This window comes from Convolutriloba macropyga, chromosome 4, assembly GCF_964194025.1.
Source record: "Convolutriloba macropyga chromosome 4, txConMacr16.3, whole genome shotgun sequence".
NCBI classification, from domain to species: domain Eukaryota; kingdom Metazoa; phylum Xenacoelomorpha; order Acoela; family Convolutidae; genus Convolutriloba; species Convolutriloba macropyga.
The window spans coordinates 34181238-34203105 of NC_134471.1; the positions used below are offsets into that span (position 1 = coordinate 34181238).

At 36.7% G+C, this 21868-nt stretch overlaps 1 protein-coding gene across 3 annotated transcripts in view; it reads left to right on the plus strand.

Moving 5' to 3' along the window:
• Positions 1–21868, plus strand: part of LOC142337634 (dynein axonemal heavy chain 7-like) — a 291470-nt gene that overhangs the window by 135962 nt on the left and 133640 nt on the right. For all 3 annotated transcript variants that reach the window (XM_075387009.1, XM_075387011.1, XM_075387012.1), the window contains exons 39-51: positions 62–259; positions 1106–1264; positions 1782–1915; positions 2306–2495; positions 9820–9885; positions 10115–10226; positions 10598–10752; positions 14667–14891; positions 15234–15361; positions 15643–15792; positions 16254–16400; positions 19751–19897; positions 20128–20342. In XM_075387009.1, coding sequence (XP_075243124.1) covers positions 62–259; positions 1106–1264; positions 1782–1915; positions 2306–2495; positions 9820–9885; positions 10115–10226; positions 10598–10752; positions 14667–14891; positions 15234–15361; positions 15643–15792; positions 16254–16400; positions 19751–19897; positions 20128–20342 — 2026 coding nt within the window. The remainder of the gene's footprint in view (positions 1–61; positions 260–1105; positions 1265–1781; positions 1916–2305; positions 2496–9819; positions 9886–10114; positions 10227–10597; positions 10753–14666; positions 14892–15233; positions 15362–15642; positions 15793–16253; positions 16401–19750; positions 19898–20127; positions 20343–21868) is intronic.

Here is a 21868-nt window from a genome sequence, read left to right on the forward strand (position 1 = left end):
TTGATACTGTAAAATAAGTTTTAAAATGTTGCAACTGATTCGGCATATTTTTGTTTTCCAGCAAGCAATGCGAACAGCGGGTGCTCTGGACACTCCTTCAATGTTCCTGATCTCAGACACACAGATAGTGGACGAGGCCTTTTTAGAGGACATAGAGTCACTTCTCAATACCGGAGAGATTCCCAATCTGTTCCCTCCCGATGAGAAACATGAGATAGTGGAATTGGTCAGGGAAAAGGCACAGCAAGGCAACAAACAGGTGAGAAACTCTAGCTTAATGCAATACGTGAATGCGTTTAGGTCGACGCAATATTGGAATATACTTTGAGATAAACGTAAGATTTTAATTTAACAAATAGTGTTTAGACAGGGGTACTAAATCGGGTGAAATATTGGGAAAAATTTGAATAAATGAACCATGAACCACCGGTAGAGAATTAGAAAAGTTGTTAAGAAATTTTTTCAGGCACTCAGGATTCGGTATTTTACAAAAGTAAATTAAAATGGAGAGCTAAATTCTGTTTTATTTTGCACTCCTTTCAACTGCTCCTAAACGTTCTTCAATTTTGTTGTGTTCATTAAGTAAATTTCACCTCATTTGTGACCGAATTCCCAGGTTACCCACCGTAGACAAAACTTTGAAAACTTACTAAGACTTATAGGCTGCCGTAAAAAACTTACAAAACTTTGCACGGCACCGTATAAGGCCGTAATAAGTTTTCTACGGCACCGTAGCCAATTGATGTAATTACCAATTTGTAAATTCTAAATTCCTAAAATCGACTTTAAATCTACCGCTTATCTCATACAAGTCACTTTTTCGTCACTTTATGGCACTGGGTATAACTTTTTAAATCTCTGAAAAATTACAAAACTTGGGACGGTGCCGTATAAGGCCGTATCAGGTTTTGTAATTTTCCTTAAAAACTACGACACCTGTAGGTGGTAAGGTTTTCTAACTTTAATTTGCTCTGCAGGTAGGCCTGATGGTCAAAAAAAAATTTTAGGCTATCGAGCAGAAAGGGGCGATTTGGAGATGGGGTTGTGCATTTATATTTCAACTTAAATTAAACTAGCATATCTCATTGTGATAATGAAACTTTAGGCGGACTTTACGACGAACGAGTTGTTCAGCTACTTCGTGTCCCGGGTGAAGACTCATTTGCATGTGGTGGTGGCCCTCAGTCCAATCGGGGAGGCATTCAGAAACAGACTGCGCAAATTCCCATCTCTCATCTCATGCTGTACAATTGACTGGTTCAAGGTTAAAGTTAAACACTTTAGTTTTTTTTGCATTCTGTTGAGGAATGCGTGCTATATTGGAAAAAATAGAAAAGAGAAATCCTGAAAATTGCGCAGCTATTGTTCCGTTATGGTTTTCAGCGCACGGAACTAAAGCGTTTTTCACTAAAGTCAGAAATAAATATCTCCCGAATGAGAGGGTATAACAAAATCATACTTACAGTATCTTCGAATTTTACGGATGAAAATGGTCCAAAATTCTCCGTATATACACCCATTATCAATTAGAAAAATCAAGAATTAATCACAACTTTTTGGTTTACAGTGCGGGTTCTAGGGGCTGACAAAATGTTGTTTGCATTTCCGTTCATTCCATTTCCGATTCACTCCATTAATCTGCGTCGTTGTGTTAGGGCGTGCGGCCGGGCGGAAAACTTATGACAATATACGTAAGTTTCTTTTAAGGCTAACACGGGTGTGGGGGATAGATATTGATTTTATATCAGATGAACAGTGATGATAATAATAATGAACTACAGGAGTGGCCTTCTGAGGCTCTGGAGCGAGTGTCCCAGTCTCTTCTGAGTGATGCGAAATTGGAGGAGTCTCACAAGGCTAACATCACGCCCCTCTGTCTCAGCTTCCACTCCTCCGCAACAACACTCTCCAAAAGGTCAGCCTGTCGTTTGTACATCTTAAAATGATTCTATTGTGTCTACAGTGACGTCATCCCATACCATATGCAATATGTTCAGCCACATTCAGTTGTTGAAAGACAAACTGCTTGTTTTATCACAAGGAAGACACAGTTAGACTAACGGCGTTTTCTCAGATGACCCTTTTTTATTCCCCACATTTCAGACACGACTTGCGTGACCATCATTGATTTTATTTGGTGGCTATGGTTACTTTTTGCTTCTTTGATTTTTAACGTGGTACCACAACCCGGGCAGCCAATATTAGCAAAAGCTACGGGCTCTATTATCACTCTTTTCGGATATCACGCTCTCTATCTTTGTTCGTTGACGAATTTAGCGTTTTATATCGTTCACTCCTGTTTCAGATTGATTTGTGAATTTGGTCGACCCAACTACGTGACGCCTTCTTCCTTCCTCCAGTTCATTCTGTCCTTCAAAGAACTCCTGGCCAAGAAGAGAGACGAGGTGCTGAAATCCAAGAGGAGGTACGAAGTGGGTCTGGAGAAACTCGCATTCGCATCCTCACAAGTGGCAGAGATGGAGAAGAACCTCAAGGTAGATACATTTATAATGAATACAGATGGATACAGAATATCCTAAAGTTAGAAACTCAAGGAAAAAATACATAAAATGCACTCAGAATTTAAATAAAGCATGCTCGAGTCGACGGTCATTAAATTCCTGACGATCCAAAAATAAATAGAATGACTTTGAAAAGATAGTCATAAAACTAATTCTTGGAGGTACAATGAAATATTTTGTGATATGCATTAAATCGCATGTATCGTCTTCTTATGACTGACAAAATGACCTAATTGCGTAGTTCTCGAGGATTTATTTACCTTGAAATTTCTTTGAAAATGGCCAAAATATTTCTTTTAAATGGGAAATTTTTTCTCTTTCTGGAATTACGCGCCATATAATTTTTTTTCGCCAAAAAGAAAGAGAAACGAATCGGTCCTTTGCACCTCTGGTTCAATTTTTGTTGTAATCACAATCAATGGTTGCTTTAGAAAATGGTTGCATTTGTGGTGACAAGTAATTAAAAAATTGAGAAAACAAAAAATGCCGCAAAATTTTGAAACAGTTATATAAATGACACCAAAAAATTGTTTAATGGCTGTTCAGTAAAAGCTTTTATTTAGGTATACATATTCAGGAATCGAAAAAACACTTTTGCAGTCGTGTACTCGATGATCAATGGTCAATAAAAAATGTCCAGGTGATCAAATCTAATATCTTTAGAAAAATGATTATTAGAAATTAGTGTGTCGTGGTCTCGAGCACGAGTGACAAAAATTTCATTATTTTAATAATTGAATTCGAAATGGCCTAAATGTACAAAATTTCACAGGTATTTATAATCCGTATCAGTATGAAAATTTACAGATCCGTCTAGATATAGATAAACTGATATGTGTTAATTTACAACTTAGTTGTGAACAAGTTTTTCCCCTTGCCGTATATGGCAAGTACTAGTGCAGTTTTTTGCACTTAACACATTGTTCTCCCTACCTGAGAACATGTCATTGCTATCTACTGGGAGGGTGGGAGAGTTGGTTGCTGATCGATCTTGGTGGTGGGAAGGTCGAATCTATCGCACAAATTTATGGTTTATGTACATTGATAAACTTGTGGTATGAACAAATTTGAATCGACGATTCGGTTCAAATTAGAAGCCTTTATTCAATTTCACTTCACCAAACATCAGGTAAAAAAGATTTCTTTATATATCGAAGTTTTAACTGAAGTTGCTAAGTTCGCTACTACTCGATATATCACATCCTCCCTCCTTTTTTAAGCAAGTTTGTAGGAATAGCTTCTCCAAATCTCTCTGGCTGTCCTTTATCTGCTTGAAGTTCTTGTGGCCACTGAAGGTTGTTCCCCTTCAACTACTGAGGTTCTTCAGTAGAGTTGGGTGATGCCACGTCTATGTCGTCCCTACTGCTCTCAGACTGTGAGTCAGTAGATTCAGTCTTGATGTCGTCAGGTTCTAACCGTGCAATTTGGTCGTCACTAACAAGAACTGTCTTGTTTGAATTATCCGGCTGGATGAACGAAGTGTTCATTTCTTTACGGGTAATGAAAGTAGCTGGAACCGTTGGTGAACTGTTCGTCGGTTTGAGGAGGACTCGTTCACACAGATCAAAATCAGTGACTGCTGGAAGTCTTATTTTGCGTCCCAGTAGCAGTTCTACAGGAGTTTTGCCCCGCGTCTTGGAAGTGTTCCGATGTGTCATTAAAGCCCGCTGTAGGAAAGCGCCAAATGACACATTCAGATTTGGACTCCAGGCTTGAATAGCCCGTTTCACTGTTTGGACCGCTCGTTCAGCAATCCCATTTGCTCTTGGATGGTAGATGGGAGATTCCATCTTTTTAATCCCAAGTGATTCACACCATTGCTTTAGGTCACTGCTCACAAACTCGGGACCATTGTCTGATACTAATGTTCTGGGTATCCCAAATTTTGCAAAGATTTGACTCAAGTACATCTTCACTGTTTGTGAGGTTCTATTTCCCGCAGGGAAGGCTTCTATCCAACCTGCGTCTACTATCACTAAGATATTACCTTGATCCTTAACGTAACCCCAGTCCATGTGGAGTCTTTCCCAAACTTCAGCTTCCGGCCAAGTAGATACTGTTTTCCCCAGGCTAGGCCTGTTTTCTTGGCATTCCTTACATTTACTAACATATCGAAGAACATCTTGACTGATGCCGGGCCACCAAGCCATCATTTGAACTGCTGTTTCAGTTGCATTTTTGCCTGGGTGAGTCTCATGAGCTTTGGCCATCACCATGGGTCTTAGTTTGGGTGGAATGAAAGGCACAACTCCTCGAAAGATGATTCAATTGTGAATGGGCTGGGCGTCTTTCTGTTGTTCAAATCCTTTCTCTGCTTCTGAGCACTGTTTCCAGATGCCGCTTTTTATTCGTTTGATGACATCTTGAAAGAGTCGATTCGAGCCCAGCTCAGTTTTGATGTCTGACTGTGTCACCAGTTCGGATTGGACAAAGTATATATTTCCAAGAGCAAAGCAGGCTCGATCATTGTCATCGTCATCATCAAAGTCTAGTCTGCTCAGAGCATCAGCGTGGGGGATCTGTTCTCCGGGTGTATACTTCAATTCGAAGTCAAGTCCCATCAGCGCTATCGCCCATCTTGTAATTCTTGCTGATGCTGTTTTCAGAATTTCTTCGTCTGGGGCGAAGAGATATTTGAGAGGTTTGTAGTCAGTCTGAAGAGTGAACCTTCTTCCGAGTAGGAATTGTTTCAATCTTTCACAAAGACGATTGCAAGTGCCTCTCGCTCAATATTGGAGTAATTTTGTTTGGCTTGTGACAACTTCCTCGATACGTAGATCACAGGATGTCCTTCCTGTGAGAGTACCCCGCCTATAGCTTTCTCTGAGGCGTCTGTTGTCACGGTTGCTTCCTTCGTCAAGCTGTAGGGCTGTACAAGAGGGTTAGCACATAACTCGTTTTTGATGTTTTCAAAAGCATTTTGCTCTTCCGTGTCTCATCTGAATTCTTCTTTTCGAATTTCATTTAGGGGTAGCATTTTGGTTGCAAAATCTGGTATCATTCGACCATAAAAATTTGCTTAGCCGACGAAGGACTCGAGTTGTTTCATATTTTATGGCGGCTTTGCATTTTTGATTTTCTCAACATGTTTAGGATCGGGTGCTATTCCTTCTTTGGAAACAGAGTAACCAAGAAAACTTACGCTTGAAACTGGTTTTGAGTTGGATTTCTTCTCATTCATGATGAAATTTTTTTCACGTAGCTGACTCTTGACTGCAAGCATTTGTTTCTGGTATTGATCTTTTGTTGTTCCATATACCAGAACGTCTTCTTGAAATATGACCACACCCTTGATTCCTTTGAGAGTTGACTCAATGCAATTCTGGAAGATTGATGAAGAGTTCTTTAGGCCCCGAGGAAGCCTGCACATCTTGAACAATCCTTGCGATGTGTTGATTGTGCATATTTCTTTTGCCTCCTCGTCAAGCTCAATTTGATAATATGCATCTGATAATTCAATTTTTCCAAAGTAAGAGGCCCCATGGAGATTATGAAAAATGGTCTCCATGTCTGGGATTAGATAGTCCTCGTCCATAACTTTGCCATTGATGTGAACTTTGAGGTCCACGCATAGTCTCAGAGCTCCATTTTTCTTCCGTTGCCACACTACTGGTGATGCATTTGTGACCCCACCAGGTTGTACTGGCTCCAGGATGCCCTGTCGTACCATTGTCTCAAGCTTCTCTTTGGCCCTGTCTTGGAGAGGTAGAGGTATCTTTCTGGCTTTGCATAACATTGGCTGTGATCTCGGTATGAGTTTCACATGCGCTTTGTATCCTTTGACTGCATGTAGTCTTTCATCACTCACTGCATTGATGCCTTCTTGGGGTAGTTTGTCTCTCCCAAGTAGCCCAAATTTTTTGTCGGATTGCACAACTGCTAGTTGTTGTTGCCTATACTTGCTTCCGTTCCACTCAACATCACATGTTAGTGATCCCAGAAGCGTCAGTTGATGACCATCATAGGCCTCAAGACGTCTGACTTTCCCATTTAACTGAGGTTTATCAAGCTCAGTCCATATTAAGGATGATATCACGGTGCTATCAGCACCGGTATCAACTTGCATTTTTATTTTATGGTCTTTTACTGTAATGTACTCCCATGTCACCGACATGTTAAACACGTTTTCCCGTGTATAGTATATTCCCATCTCCATTTCGGATGATGTTTGACCAGGCAACTTACCCTCTTCCTCGCAGAAGTTGTTGTGCTGGTCAGACTTACCTGACTTAGGCTTGGTTTTACTTCTGCACATTTTTGAAAAGTGCCCCACCTTTTCACAGGTGTTAGGTTTCTTGTTCAAGGCCGGACACGGCGTGCTGCTGTGTGGCTTACTTCCACTTCTATTACACAAGTTACCATTCCCTTTATTACCAGTGAACTTTTCACTAGGTTTTCTGAAGGTCTTTTTGAAGTTGTATCCCACTTCTTCTTTTATTACAAATGGTCTATTACCTGTTGAGGAATTCGCAAAAACCATTGCTTGACTTCTGAACTATAAGCTTTCCGACATTTCAGCCAGAGACATCGTTGGCTTAGTTTTAATGCCGTCTAATAGTCCTAATTTGGCCTCAGGGTCTCTCAAACCTGAGATAAATTTTATTTTCACCAACTCTTCCTCAGGGTTGGTTACTGTTTTACGTTTTTCGAAGTCACAATAACGTGCTTCTTCTCTGAGGCGCGCTAGAAAATCGTCGTCAGGTTCTCCAACGCCTTGGACAACGGACAGAAATTTAGCCCTTTCTGCCGTTACTACTCTCTCCTTAGGTGAAATATAGTTTTGAATAGCTAGTCTGATCTCTTTAAAAGGGGTGTCTAACAATTTTTTAGGGCTCATAAGGCTCCTAAGTTTAAGAAGTGCGTCCTGGCCGCATATACTAAGAAAGAGATTTGTTACCTGTAGGTCCACGATCGTATCGTCGTTGTTGACTTTATCTTCTTTCTGCTCTGCGCGACATTTCGCCACAAAAGACATGATCCACGCAGTACAGGATTCAGCATTCTGCAGATCCAAGGTTTTTCGGTCGTTTGGTGGTCTGGACACCATTATCGTGGTCTCGAGCACGGGTGACAAGAATTTTATTATTTTAATAATTGAATTCGAAATGGCCCAAATGTACAAAATTTCACAGGTTTTTATAATCCGTATCAGTATGAAGATTTACAGATCCGTCTAGATATAGATAAACTGATATGTGTTAATTTACAACTTAGTTGTGAACAAGTTTTTCCCCTTGCCGTATATGGCAAGTACTAGTGCAGTTTTTTGCACTTAACACATTGTTCTCCCTACCTGAGAACATGTCATTGCTATCTACTGGGAGGGTGGGAGAGTTGGTTGCTGATCGATCTTGGTGGTGGGAAGGCCGAATCTATCTCACAAATTTATGGTTTATGTACATTGATAAATTTGTGGTATGAACAAATTTGAATCGACAATTCGGTTCAAATGAGAAGCCATTATTCAATTTCACTTCACCAAACATCAGGTAAGAAAGTTTTCTTTATATATCGAAGTTTAAACTTAAGTTGCTAAGTTCGCTACTTCTCGATATATCACATAGTGCTGACACAGTTTTGAATCATGCGACTCGCTTCATCGCTGTTGGCGAATTGAAAACTCAAAAATCTTGAAACAACGAAATATAAGTTTTTTTTTGGTTAAAAAGTTTATAGAATTTACATCTTATGAGCTTTTACGGTTGATAAGCAACGAGTTTATTACCTTCTTGTTAAATGCAAATTTATTTGAGAGCCATTGCATTTGGGTTGGTCTGGAGAACCAGTGGGAGAGTCCTGGATGATAAAAACAAACTGCGCACAAAGATTGAAATAGCTAATGCTACTCAAATATTACTTAAAATTTTGGTTTAGTGCTTCAGTTGAGTCCCAGAAACCCGTATTCTTAACCATAGGTTGAAATGGTTGACCGAAAAACAGTTGAGCAATTACATTTGGAAAACTAAAAATTGTTACAAGTAAGTATTGCACTTTTTTTCATTTGCTCTCACACAAAGTTTAGCAATTATTTGAGTCCTGTGTTCTTTTATGCAATTTTGTGCCTGATCATTTTTCCTTCTGATGCTTTCAACTTTTTTCCTTTAAAGGATAAAAGTGTAAAACCAGGAGAGCTGTAAATTGCTGAGCGTCTTTCTTAGAGCTTTACGCCTTACTAGTCTCTAAGTAAACTATTCACTGAAAAAGCATTCTTCAAAAGCAGGAAGACTGGATATTGATATACGAAAACCTAATTTAAGGCATAAAATGGTCAATATAGTTCTCTTATCTTGCACAAGAAAATCGAATTTAACTTATGAAGTTCCGCCAAAAAGTTGAAACCTTTGTTTTTTTTGTATGTTTTTCAACAGTAATTGAAAATCACGTTTTCTAATCAATGATGTTTTAGGACAGAACCGTTAAAAAAGGTAGAATCCTGCATCCATAGAGAACTGTAATCATTGTTTTTTGGTCCTATCTCTGACCAATCGAGTTTACAACCCCTGTTTTCCAGCTCACCAGTAGAATTGCGACGTGAAAAAATACAAACATATTTCGCTATAGCTAATAAACAATTTGCACCAGATGTTTGTGAATAATGATTGGAATCCTTATTTATATCAGTTAATTAATAACTTTTAGAAGGATCTCTGAAAAATGCTCTTTTGCACAAATTTCTGCTTCCAGCGGAATATATCAACTTAATATCGGTGCGCTTAGTGCTTTGTTTCGAAACGTAACAATATTAGCAAATGCTCTTTTTTCAGATTTTTTCTCTTACTTGTGTTTTCCGGGGAATAATTATTAAATCTTTTTGAAAAGAAGCTACGTTTTATCATGTTTTGCTAAATTTAACATAAATTAGGACAGACTGTTTCCTCAATTTCAAAATTAAGTCATCCGTTATTTGTTGTTATACAGAAAAATAGCTGATATTAATTAATGAAATCTTTAAATTTCTTTTCACACCTTCAGACAAATATTTGGTTGTTTAAAATGAAAAACAGAGAAACGGCAAAATTACTTATTAGGATACTATTTGGCAGGACAATTTCAGATTGCGAACTCTTTAAATCAGTCATTTTTCGAAAACTGGTCTCTACTGCTGTTCAGCCCGCTTATATAGAACGGTTTGTTTATATTCAAATACGTGCCTGATGATGGCATCGTCGATAATTAAGTTTTCAAATTTTCTACAATTTTAATCAATGGACGCGTTGAAATTTTCATCAATGGACGCGTGCCGAAGCTTATTACTGTATCATATTGTTTCAATTTCAAACTCTTTCTTTTCGTTTAGGAGCTGCAACCAAAACTGATGGAGACAACGAAAGAGGCTACTAAAATGGCTGAAGTTACAATGAAGGCAAGTGTAGAAAACTAAAATCAATTAGAAATCATTCAAGTGTCGTGCAAGCAGTATCTATTTTCCTGCAAATTGGGCTCGCTGTATCTCAAATTCTTCAATCAGCGGGGCTTTGACGGATAAAGTTTGATATCGCGTTGCCAACTATAGTTAGCTGTTTCATGTTTTTCTTGGATGACCTGTTTGATATACTCAGATGAAATTTTAAGTATTATTAATGTTAATTTAGGAGAGCAAAAGAGTGCAAAATAAGCGAGAAATGGTGACGAGAGAGGAGGCGATTGCGAATGAGTATGCAGAGGCAGCACAGGACCTAAAATCAGAGTGCGAGGCTGATCTTGGTATGTATCATAAGTTGTTTCTAGGAATCATAAAAAGTAAACCCAAACCAATCTTACTGGTATCTTAAGAAAGACTCTGGGATAGCTGGATAGCTGTTTTTTAGGGCTAACTAATGATTTTTCTAGTATCTGATGACAAATACCTTTGGTAACTGGATTCCCAAAACTTATTTTCACGAGTCGATACAAAATTTGTAAGATCTTGCAAGATCCTATAAGATCTTACAAGAATAACGTCTTCGTACAAGATTAGCTTTATGTCCTGCAAGACTCTCAAGATTAACTTTATCTTTTTTTTATCTTTTTATATCTCAAATTCGTTAAGTTGTTCGTGTGTAGAGTGGAAAATTTGATAAGCGCTAATGTTTCAGCCGAAGCTATTCCGGCCCTGGAAGAAGCGACAAGGTGTCTTGACATTCTGAAGCCATCTGACATCACTATTCTGAAGAGCATGAAGAGTCCTCCCCTGGGGGTGAAACTAGTCATGGAAGCCATTTGTGTGCTGAAAGATATCCCTCCAGAAAAGGTAGCAAGATATCCTAGAATGCCACACATTATACGTTATGTGAAACAATGTTCAGAAATAGGGAATTTTACATAGTGCCAGAACAACGTGTTAAAAAATCTATGATAAATTATTTTATCTCAGTTTTTGTTCAATCGATAAAAGTGCTTTCAACTTTTACTAACGACATAAAATCTCATTTTTAACAGAGGGTTTCGAAAACCTTATGAAAAATTGAAATACTTGCACAGCATTCTTGTTGGATATATTGATCATATAAAATGAGATTACGCACATTTCCTACAGACTAACGCACCTACCAAATGGAACTTGAACTTGATTAACAAAAGTTCCACAAAATGGCTTTTTGTGGAATATGCTGACAAATTGTGTCATCTTTTCCCACATTTTGTATTTTGTGGAAAACTAAAGTTTAAGACTGTAAAATCTGGAGACAAAATTTGTCAACATTTTACACAATTAAGAACATGAGCTTGTTTCTGGTAAATTGAATTACACTTTGGCGTTAATTTTGATAAAGCGGCACTACGCCATCTTCAAAGTTAGATGTAATTGTCACCAAAATCCGAAAATCGATTTTCGGATAATAAAATAATTGTTTTTATGTTAGCTGTGAAAATTTTCACAATTTAATCAGATTACGAAGTTTATTCAGCTGACTTTTTCAATAATGTACTCATCAAGATTTTGTTGTAAATAGCGTAAATATTCTAAGTATCAATAAACAATCATTAGACACCTGTCAATGGACAACTCTTAATAGACACCTGTCAAAAGGCGCCTGTAAATAGACGCAGGACAAGAATAAGGAATCAGTTCAGTTGAATAAATTTATTTGCTGAATTCAATTGAATTCACTCATTAATTTATATAAACAAGAAAGATCAGTGATGATTTCATATGTGATATTTTACCAAAAAATTTCCTCTGTGTTATCTTAAAGTACACATGTCAATAGACACCTTTCAATAAACGCAAAACAGATTAAAACAGCTAAATTAAAAAATTTTTACTTGCTAAATAAAAGTCTAAACCACTGATTTCTTACAAAAAACCACTCTATTGATTGAAAATGGACGAATGGGAGGAGTTAAAAAGTTAATACAGAAAAATTTTTCTTACAAATGAAAACAAATGAAATATTTTGGTAAACCTATGAATCTATGACCTATAAGATATTTTTTTAAGTTCAAAACCACTTTAATCACAGCAGCAAAGTCGCTGTTTGTATTATGATTTTAATTGATATTAATAAAAAAGTTTTGAACCACTTTTACATGCTCAAAAGCGCGCCAAAAATAAGGCACACGTGCAGGAGGCACACTTTTAGGCACACAAAGGGTTACGTTAAGTGCGAAAAAGAGGCACCTAAATCTAGCGGGAAAGTTTTTCATAGCCTGCAAAAAAAATAGGAGACATATCCTATTTCGACCCCCAGTGATTTTTTTGACCCCCATTTACAAATTTACAGATTATATGATGTTATATGACACGTTGCTATGTAAGGAAATAACACGTGCTTCTGGGGGTCATAAAAGATTTATGCTCACTAAGCTGGGGGGGGGGGCAACAGAATAGATCCAAAATAAGATACAAAGCTTGTATCTCAGTTCCGTGGTCAAATATTGGAAACTTTTGCAAACACAGGTTGCTCAATTCTTTTCAATATTTGGCCAATTTATCTACGGTATTTTATCTCAATATGGTTGGATTTTTCAACAAATAAACAGACGAAAAAGGAGCATGAGATGTTTGTATAACGTTCTTTTCCGGTTTTTTTTACTTACGGGAAACTTTTGCAAACACAGGTTGCGGATGGACCATTTTTAAAAAAAAAACAAGTTTGTTGGAATTTGAGTTTAAATAGCTCAGGAGAGTTATTAAATAATTAATGATCACTCATCAAATAGAGGAATTTTTTTCAGACAACAATAATTATGGATAACTTTTAATGCAAAATGATTTCTCTGAATGTTATAATTACTGATCCTTTTCTCTATAAACAACTTTTTAGAAATTAATAATTACTGATTTCTTTCATAGAGAGATTTTCAGAAATTATTAAAGCAACTGTTCATTCTTTGCTACATGGCTACATGAACGCCATGTGTACTTTAGCCTGTACTGATTTATTTTTTCAGCTTTACAAGTTGTTCTTTTTGAGTTGCTTCAGAAAAAAATTTGAAATTGTTGGAGCATTTTTGAGTAAACATTACCAATGAACCTCTTTCATTTAAAACTTTGATGATGAGGTATTATTTACAATATAGATACTTTATCTCTAAATAATTTTCCTATTTTCGTTCTCTTAAATGAATGTATATAATATAATCAGATGCATAATATGCAAAATTTCAAATAATAATGTATTTTGTACAACTGTGCACTATGTAATTTGATTATTCAATTACCATCGGCTCCATTTGTTGATTTCAAAACGTCTTTGAAGTGGGATGAGTGACTACTTAACGAACACTAGTTACTTGCTTATTTGTGCGTTTTAAGGGTCTTAGCGTGCTGAAATTGAAAAGCGCAACCTGTATATTTTTGTAGTTTTGAAGTGTGGATTCTGAGGGCCAAGTTTTGTCACCATTTTCCAGAAAACATCCAAATTGGCTTTTTCTTGAAATTTAGTTTCGAGTTAATTTAAAGGAATTTTCAAACTAGTTTTTTGCTGCCATAATTCACATTTTAAGCCAACTTTACATGTTTTAAGATACAATATGTGGAAAATGATGCACCAAATGGTCCGTTCCAATTTGGTAGGGGCGCTAGTCTGTAATAATTTAAATTATCAAAACCCCAAATTGTTATGTTTTTTCTTTCGTAAAACTTTGTTGGTCTGCGTTTTTTTTTTGTAAAAATCATATTATATAGTGCTAAGAAACTGTTTCAGCTGCAATTACTTGACTCGGAATTTTTTTGTTCAATTTTTTTAATGTAAGACGTGCATTACTGAATCAGTTTGATGACCATAATGTTAATGCGGGCCATTCTGAACTTGAAATTTTTAACCCAGTTTCTGCTCTTGAAACAATTGATTCCGTTCGACCTTACTAAGGGCCCAAACAAATGTCGCTGTGTTTTTAATCTTCCTATAGCATACGTGATTACCCAGTTTTTTGCTGAAAAACCATTTGTATCCCTCTCGCTCTCTCACTATTTAAATTATTCCTCGTGCCTGATCTTTATGCCGATGAAAAAGTATTTGCTAATAAAATGGAAGCCAAGCAAAGCTGAACTGATATGGGGAAATCACAATGTAACATAAACGCAATTACGTACTCAAATTCTATGCTTTCATAAGAAAAGAACACTACCAAATCTTATACTCATCCAAATAACTCCTTGCAATACTTTTTTTCTTGGCGATTCTGGAGTTTGTATGCGTAACCGCACCGTCGAGCTTTGTGATCAACTCCTAATGAAATGGCCGTTCTCTGTCGTTAATGGCCTCCCGGTGTGTAATTTAAATCTACATGAGGACCGCGCACATTAGGGGCTCCCAAAGCAAATATGTGCTTATGATTCAATGGCGCAGACAAATTTTCGCTGTACAGCATTTTAAAAAGCAACCCCTCCCTTAACCCCCCCCCCCCCAAAAAAAAACGTTATTCTTACCTTTCTATCTCGGTTCTCCCTCTTTCCCTCTTTTATTCTATTGAATGTCTTTAAGTGGTAGAAATAATTAAATCCCAGTAAGCTAAATGCGCAATATTATTCAAATCCTAAGATTTTGAATCCTACTGACTATAACATTGCAATGTTATAGTCAGTAGGATTCAAAATCTTAATTCATGAAATACGCGTGGAGTTGTATTTCAGTAAAGTTTAACAGCTTTTGTGGGATCCTACAGAACCTTTTTTTTGGGTATGCGTCAAGATGCATCCTGTCACTAGATGACCTTGTTTAGGTCAATGACCCTGATGGTGGTACTGCAAAGGTCAACAGTTACTGGGGTCCCTCTAAGAAGCTACTGGGAGACTTGAATTTCTTGACAAGTTTGAAGACATTTGACAAGGACAATGTGAATGCAACCACCATGGACAGGATCAGGAAGGAGTACATGACCAATCCCGACTTCGCACCTGATGTGGTGGCCAAGTCATCTTCAGCTGCACAAGGACTATGTAGATGGGTACTATACAAAATATTGAGTTGAAAATTAATCAAGAACAACAGCTTTTTCTTCAATATTATGAACCAATATTAAACAATGTTTCATTGGAGACTTTTCTTTTAAAAATTCTTCTAAAAATTTTTGAAGTGACGGTTGTACGAAATTTACTCGCCTCATTTTTGGACGCAACATCAATAAGGCATTTCAACGTTTTTTATCACGTTCTTTTCGCTGAAATTTTTTTATAGAAATGGATTTGTGTGCATTTCTGATCCTCATAAAAAGGTCTTTTAAACTGTCATAGCTAAACTAAGATGAAAACACTGACTACTATCATTCCTCATTTTTGAATTGGTGCAGGTGATGGCTATAGAGATGTACGAACGCATTTCGAAGTTGGTGGCTCCTAAGAAGATGAAACTGGCCCAGGCTGAAGGGGATCTGGCCGCTTGTTTGTCATCTCTCAACGCCAAGCGAAATGAACTCAAGTATGCAATATTATCTGCATGCAATTCAGAAACTGTTTGAGAGCAGACAAGAAAAAATTTCTAAATAGAGCCCGCAAAAATTGGGTTGTTTTGCGTGATAACGCAAAAGCTACATCAAAAACTGCTCGTAATATTTTACATATGACAAGCGTACCGTAGATAGTTTAAATATGATCACAAATAAATAATCTAATGTCTCTTTTTCTAAGTTGACATTGTGTATACATTCCAAAAACTTTGTTCTCTATCTAACTGGTCATATGTTTGGTTTTGAATTGCAGACTAGTACAGGACAAGTTGACTGCGCTGCAAGATCAGCTGAAGATGACAGAAGAGAGAAAGATATCTCTTCAGACTGAGGTTGACCTCTGCGCCAAGAAACTCAGCAGAGCAGACAAGCTCATCTCTGGTCTCGGAGGAGAAAAGGACAGGTGCCTGCAAAATACGATATTTGATGACCTAATCAATGAATAAAAGCACATGGGCTACAAACATTTTATGAATCGGGGATATTAGTTTGAAAAATGGCTTCATCGCGTTATATGAACTAATTAGAGTGATGAAAAGAAGTATAGTAATCGATAGCTAATTTGAATGCATCTATCAGAGTACTCCAAAAAATCCAAGAACTTCATAGCTATGTTTACATTTATTGAGAACAATTCTGGAAACAGCAATATAAATCTATCAGGAATTAAGGTTTTTGGCTGTTCTGAATCGCATTTTACTTGCGCTCCGAAATCAATAATAGAGATAAACACTGATAGTAAATTTGAGAACTCAATCTTGGATTATTTTTTTTATTTTTTTGCTCTGTAACGGAAGACGATAGTAGGCATCAGGAAGCCCCGTATATGATTATAATTTTTATTGAAAGTTCTTTTTCTCGCAGATGGACCAAAGCAGCGAAGGGGTACCAGGGCACATTCATGAACCTTCCTGGTGACATTCTCCTATCGGCAGGAATCATAAGCTATCTGGGACCCTTCCCATCTTCACTCAGACAAGAGAGCATTGATAATTGGCAATTGGAATGCAGGTATGCACTATGCTACTCTATCCCAACTTAATGCCAGTCATCAAGTTGATGTGACTTATGAAGTTCAGACTTTGACTGGTTAAAAAAGATCTAAGTTCTGAATTACAACTCAAGCGGCTATGCAGTTCTCAACGAATGCTAGCTTTTCTCAGTTAATTAATCAGTCACGTAGCCTATATTTGACATGCCCATTTTAAGCGCAAATGGCGTACGAAACTGGTGCGTCTGTTTGCTTCTGTCAACTTTTTCTCCAATCAATTTTCCGAACTCAACTAATGCTCAACCCAAATATGCCAAGCACTATTATTTCACCCAAATTTTCCCCCTGCACTGTTGGTTGATTCCCTTATGTTGAGTGGAAATTGACTGTATTTGAATAGCAGAATAGCAGAAAACGAAGACCGACAGAAAACGAAACTCACGATATGCTTATAACAAATTTCGACTTGACTTTATTAATTTTTATAGCTGCAAGCTGATCTATATTGTGGTACTTGTGGTTTTTACAATTAAAAGGGTTTGAATTTATTGGGGCGCTATTTTTTTCTAAGATCTGTCGACACATTTTGATGATTTTTGTAGTCAAATTTGAGCGCCGATTTTGGTCAGGACACGAAATTGTTCACTTTTGTTTTAAAGTAGAATAGGAAAATGTTTGTTGGAGAAAAGTTGCTTCCTCGATAGTGTTTTTTGTTCATGTGCGACAATCCGACTCCTCTTCTTACTGTTTCTTCAAGTTTCATGATTGTATTTTCTTTGAACGGTTTTCTTCAAATTTCATAGTTAATTTGAAGTATAGTTCCTATTTGGTCAGTGACGAGTCCTTGAAATGATAAGGATTTGCTTCCTTTTTTTATTCATCGTGTGATGCTGATTTTTGTCTCACTTTTTGTTCACGAGCAACAACTAAAAAGTAATCAAATTTATTCATTGGATTCTTGATTTCCTTAACGGCTTTACGGGCGTCCTTTTCCACTCTCTCTCTCTCTAGTAACAAGAGTTTTTAAATTAATAGCGTGATTTTATTAAGATCAGGCGTGACTTACTTCAATCGACCAAATAACTCTTGCATTTTAAAAACTAGCTTCCATCAAAATTAGTTTAAGGTCGAACAATTTCATTTTTCTATTGAAGTTCCCTTAAAAATGATTCTGTGGAATAGAATAAAGCAAACAGCTTTACTTATTTGATGAAGGTTTTCGTGGTGGTTTTGTAAGTGTCGTCAATAACTTCAGCAACTCATCTGTGTATCTCTTTTATCCATATTTTGCGACAATCACGTCTAACCTTTGCTACATTTGGCTGTAAACCGGCTAATGTGCTAATCCTTAATACAAATTGTCATTGACTGCCTTTCGGTCATTAGACAGAATGTTCAATACAAGCAACTGGTGCTCAATTATAATTTATGCGCTTTAGCACATGGCAATTTCACACAAATGTTCATCTTTTTAAAAGACAGTGCTTAATTTTGGTTTTGGTAATTTTTTATCTTGTGTTAAAATAACGATAATTTTGCTTAATTGACAATCTTGCCTGCACACAGTCAAAATTTTATCTAAATGATAACGTCAGATCTAAAAATAACAATTTATGTAATCAATATCAATCCTGATGCCTTGTGGAGAAAAGCGCCTGAAATTAGTTATTATTTTCCAGAGCTTAGACAAAGAAAAATTTGCGTCATCATGCGTATTTTTATTTTAAATTGAAGTACTGTTCGTTAATTTTCAATGCCATTGCTGTTTAAATTATCAGCCAATTTTTGATTTTGTTGAAAAGAAACAGCAGAAAATGAAATATATAACGAACATTATCCAAACGATTGTGCTACTGGTAACATCGCATCATAATGTTTCTCGCATTCCAAGCATACATTCAATCGGAGGAAGCTGATTTGAACAAAGCACAAGGACTCAAATTGTAACAAAAGTTTGAGAAATGACAAATCATAGAAAGAACAAACCGGATACATAGTCCAAAGGAATTCAAGAATCACAGACCTGACTCAGATGTATTAGACAAGCGTGAGAATGTCAAAAAAAAACACGACACACCGACAGAAAGTTTTAAAAACAGAAGGGAATGAAAACAAAAAAAGTCTGTCAAGTTGCTAAAATTAATAAGACCAACAAAGACACTTAAACCATTTCTTCAAAATAAGCGTCAATGGGATCTTTTTTTAATAAAAACTAATAATTCAGAGCTCCACCTGTATGAAATACTCAAAATGGCAATAAAAATAATACGAAAATAATGTGAAATCCCAGTTTTAAAAACTGTATCTCAAGGGAAGAGCTTCTCAAAATATCAAATGCGCGAAACAGTTTTCGCAAATTGTGTTTATTTAAGAACAAGTTCGACAACTTGTGCAACCAAAAATTCGTAAAATGGTTAATTGCCTGCTAAACTTTTTTCCCAATTTTGACAACTTTATTTTTGATCTCTCAAAGCGGCAAGTAAAGGACTTTTGTCACAAGTTTTTGGACTTATATATTATTGACAACGATGAGTTGCTATCTTGGTTTAAAATGTAAGAACAAACCGAGTACTAAACTCCAAGCTTCCAACAGTTTTTTTTTTCATGTAGCTAGTAAAATTTTCATAATCTTTACATATAATCTTTGATGTTTACGATCTCTTTCGCTAGAGACACTTGAAAACAGGCCAACCTTGGCCTAAAAGTGTTCTCCTGGAGTATTAAATGCATAAATGAATTTCGATATTAACTTCTAAATGTAAAAGAGCAAGTTTCTTTTTTTCTAATCAATACTCTGGAAACAATTTACTATTATTAATTACCAAAATAACCAAAATAAGATAAGGATGAAAAATTGAGAAAACCTCCAGATCACGCAGATTGGCAGTATGTAACTTGGATCTTTGCTGTAGTATAGAGCTTGAGTGGTATTCCTGCGTCAGTATGGGTATTTATTTTTCAAATTTTTGGTATGAAATTATTACGTTAAATTTGTATGCCCCAAATCTGCAAAAACTTGCTAAAACGCCTGCTTTTTCATCAGATAGGCCTCTTCATCATTTTGAGATCGCACCGCCTCCCCGATGATTCCAGATCCTGCTCAACTGTTGATAAGCTTCAGCTACGAAAAAGTTTTAAAAACCAAATAATTACTTATTTTTTGCTGCTTCAAGAAATGAACTCATCCGTCCTAATCTTGGTATGAAATTATTAGCTGTTCCTGGCATTTTGTCATTTATATGACTTTTTGGAAGACATAATCAGTTGAGTGTAAACAGTTGAGTTAGTTTGGATTAAGTAAAATGTAGATCAAGGAAACAGCATTTTTTGTGTAGAGGCAATATTGTTATTTTGAACTGGATAATTTTAGAGGATACGGTATTCCTTGTTCGACTAACTTTGACCTGAAGAGTGCCCTGGGCAACCCGATCACAATCAGGTCTTGGAACATCCATGGACTTCCAAGTGACAACTTTTCAGTCCAGAATGGGGTCATAGTCACAAACACACGCAGATGGTAGGAGTCTCCTTTTTTTCACCACTTTGCAGAAAGTTTTTTTACACCTCACTGTCATAGGGTTTTGTGCAAAAAAAGCTTGTCATATGTAGCCAAATTGGTCGTTTATGTTCAATAAATTAATTGCTGTGACCTGATTATTAAATTTTCTTCAAGTATGCTTTGATCACAGCAATTTTCATGTTTACCTGCCTCGGACAACATCTCATCGTAAAAATGTCCGTTCGCAGGCCCTTGATGATAGACCCTCAATCACAAGCCAACACCTGGATTCGAAGTCTGGAAGCAGAGAACAAACTGGTTGTGCTCAAACTGAACGACTCCGACTTCGTACTCAAATTGGAAACTGCTGTTAGAAATGGAGTTCCAGTTCTGCTGGAAAATATTGAAGAGACCCTGGACGCTTCGTTTGACTTCCTGCTCAGCAAAATCACATTCAAACATAGTAAGACAACTAAGCTTTTTCTTTATTAACTTTTTGCGTTTGTCAAAGTTTTTTGCCCTTGAAAATAAGCATGAACACAATATATATCTACCTCAATCATACATTTGCTGGGGTTATTCCTAAATTTAAGTGATATGAAAATTCTAACTTACCCAGTACTTGAACCAAAGCATCGAAACAATTCCCTAAAGTTTTTAGCAAGACTTACCAATCATTGCTGTCATCTTGAGATAAGACCCATTTTTTTTCAAGAAAAATTGAAATTTTTGAACATAATAACCATATGGGCACGTCTAAATATCACCAATTTGCCAAAAGTTTGATTCAACAATCAAAATAGAAGATAAAAAGATAAGCTGTGAAAACCCGATTGTGTTGAGTTTTGTTGGGCCTGTAAGATTCTGAATTTTGGTTAGGCAGCTTATCAGCAAAAAATAATCGCGCCCAGATCTCACAATTCCAAAGATTTAATTAGGTGGTTCGTCTTCTTCTTAGCGTTTTAATTATCGTACTGTGCTCTTGGCTGTTAACAAGTGTTGATGATGAAACAATTAAATTAAAGTCTAATATACACAACAATTCAATACGCATCAGGTAACATGCTCTATCAAAAAAACAAACTCACAATAATTTTTACTGAATCTAACTCAAGCACGTGCAAGATTGGTACAAAAAATAACTAACTAAGTTATTTCCAAATCAACTAACAAAACATAGCAATTTCCGCTACTACTTAAGCGTAACTAATATAGCTGGAACTATGCCTCAGCTAATAAACGACTGAGGAAGCTAGTCAAGCAACAACAATAACCCCGGGCTTGACGCTGGATCTATCAGGCAAACTCTACCAAATAACTCTAACTCTATAACAGCAACTATTCAGAGCCTCGCGCTCAATCGCTAGGGCAAAACCAACAAAGTTACATTCCACTCATTGCGATGCTGATAATGATTCGAAGAACCTCTCGTTCTTCAATACCGGCAAACTATGCCAAACAATCAGTTATAAATTCGCTCACGTTTTGCAGTTTCTGCGTTGTAAGCCATTTTTATACTGAGCCAATTAAATAAATTGTTTTCTCAAACAAAACAACCATCCTTACGGCACTTGGATTTCATCTTTCTCTATTTCGTTCGGTTGTTTTGTTATTGTTAAGTATACTAATTCTGTAATATCGTGGCGTGCTGAATGCCGATACTTTCTTAGTAAATGTGAAGGTAGCCGAAATTTTGGGGCCAGATTAATAAATAAGCAAACAAAATGAGTTTTCTGGTTTTTGTTTACATTGGACGGTTTAGTGGGTACAGTTCGTTTTCTGCCTAATCAGGCGTTGGCTCAGGGCCTTTATACGCACTAGGCTAGGGTGTGTTCCTAAAAGCACAAAGTGACCGGTTGCAGAAAATACCCCGAATCTTTCATTTTTCCCCTCATAAATGTTAACAGCTACCCAGCTGTTAAGACTGACAAAACTGGTATGCAAAGGGCTGAGGGCTCCCTTAGGTTGCTGTGTTTTTTCAGTATAGTA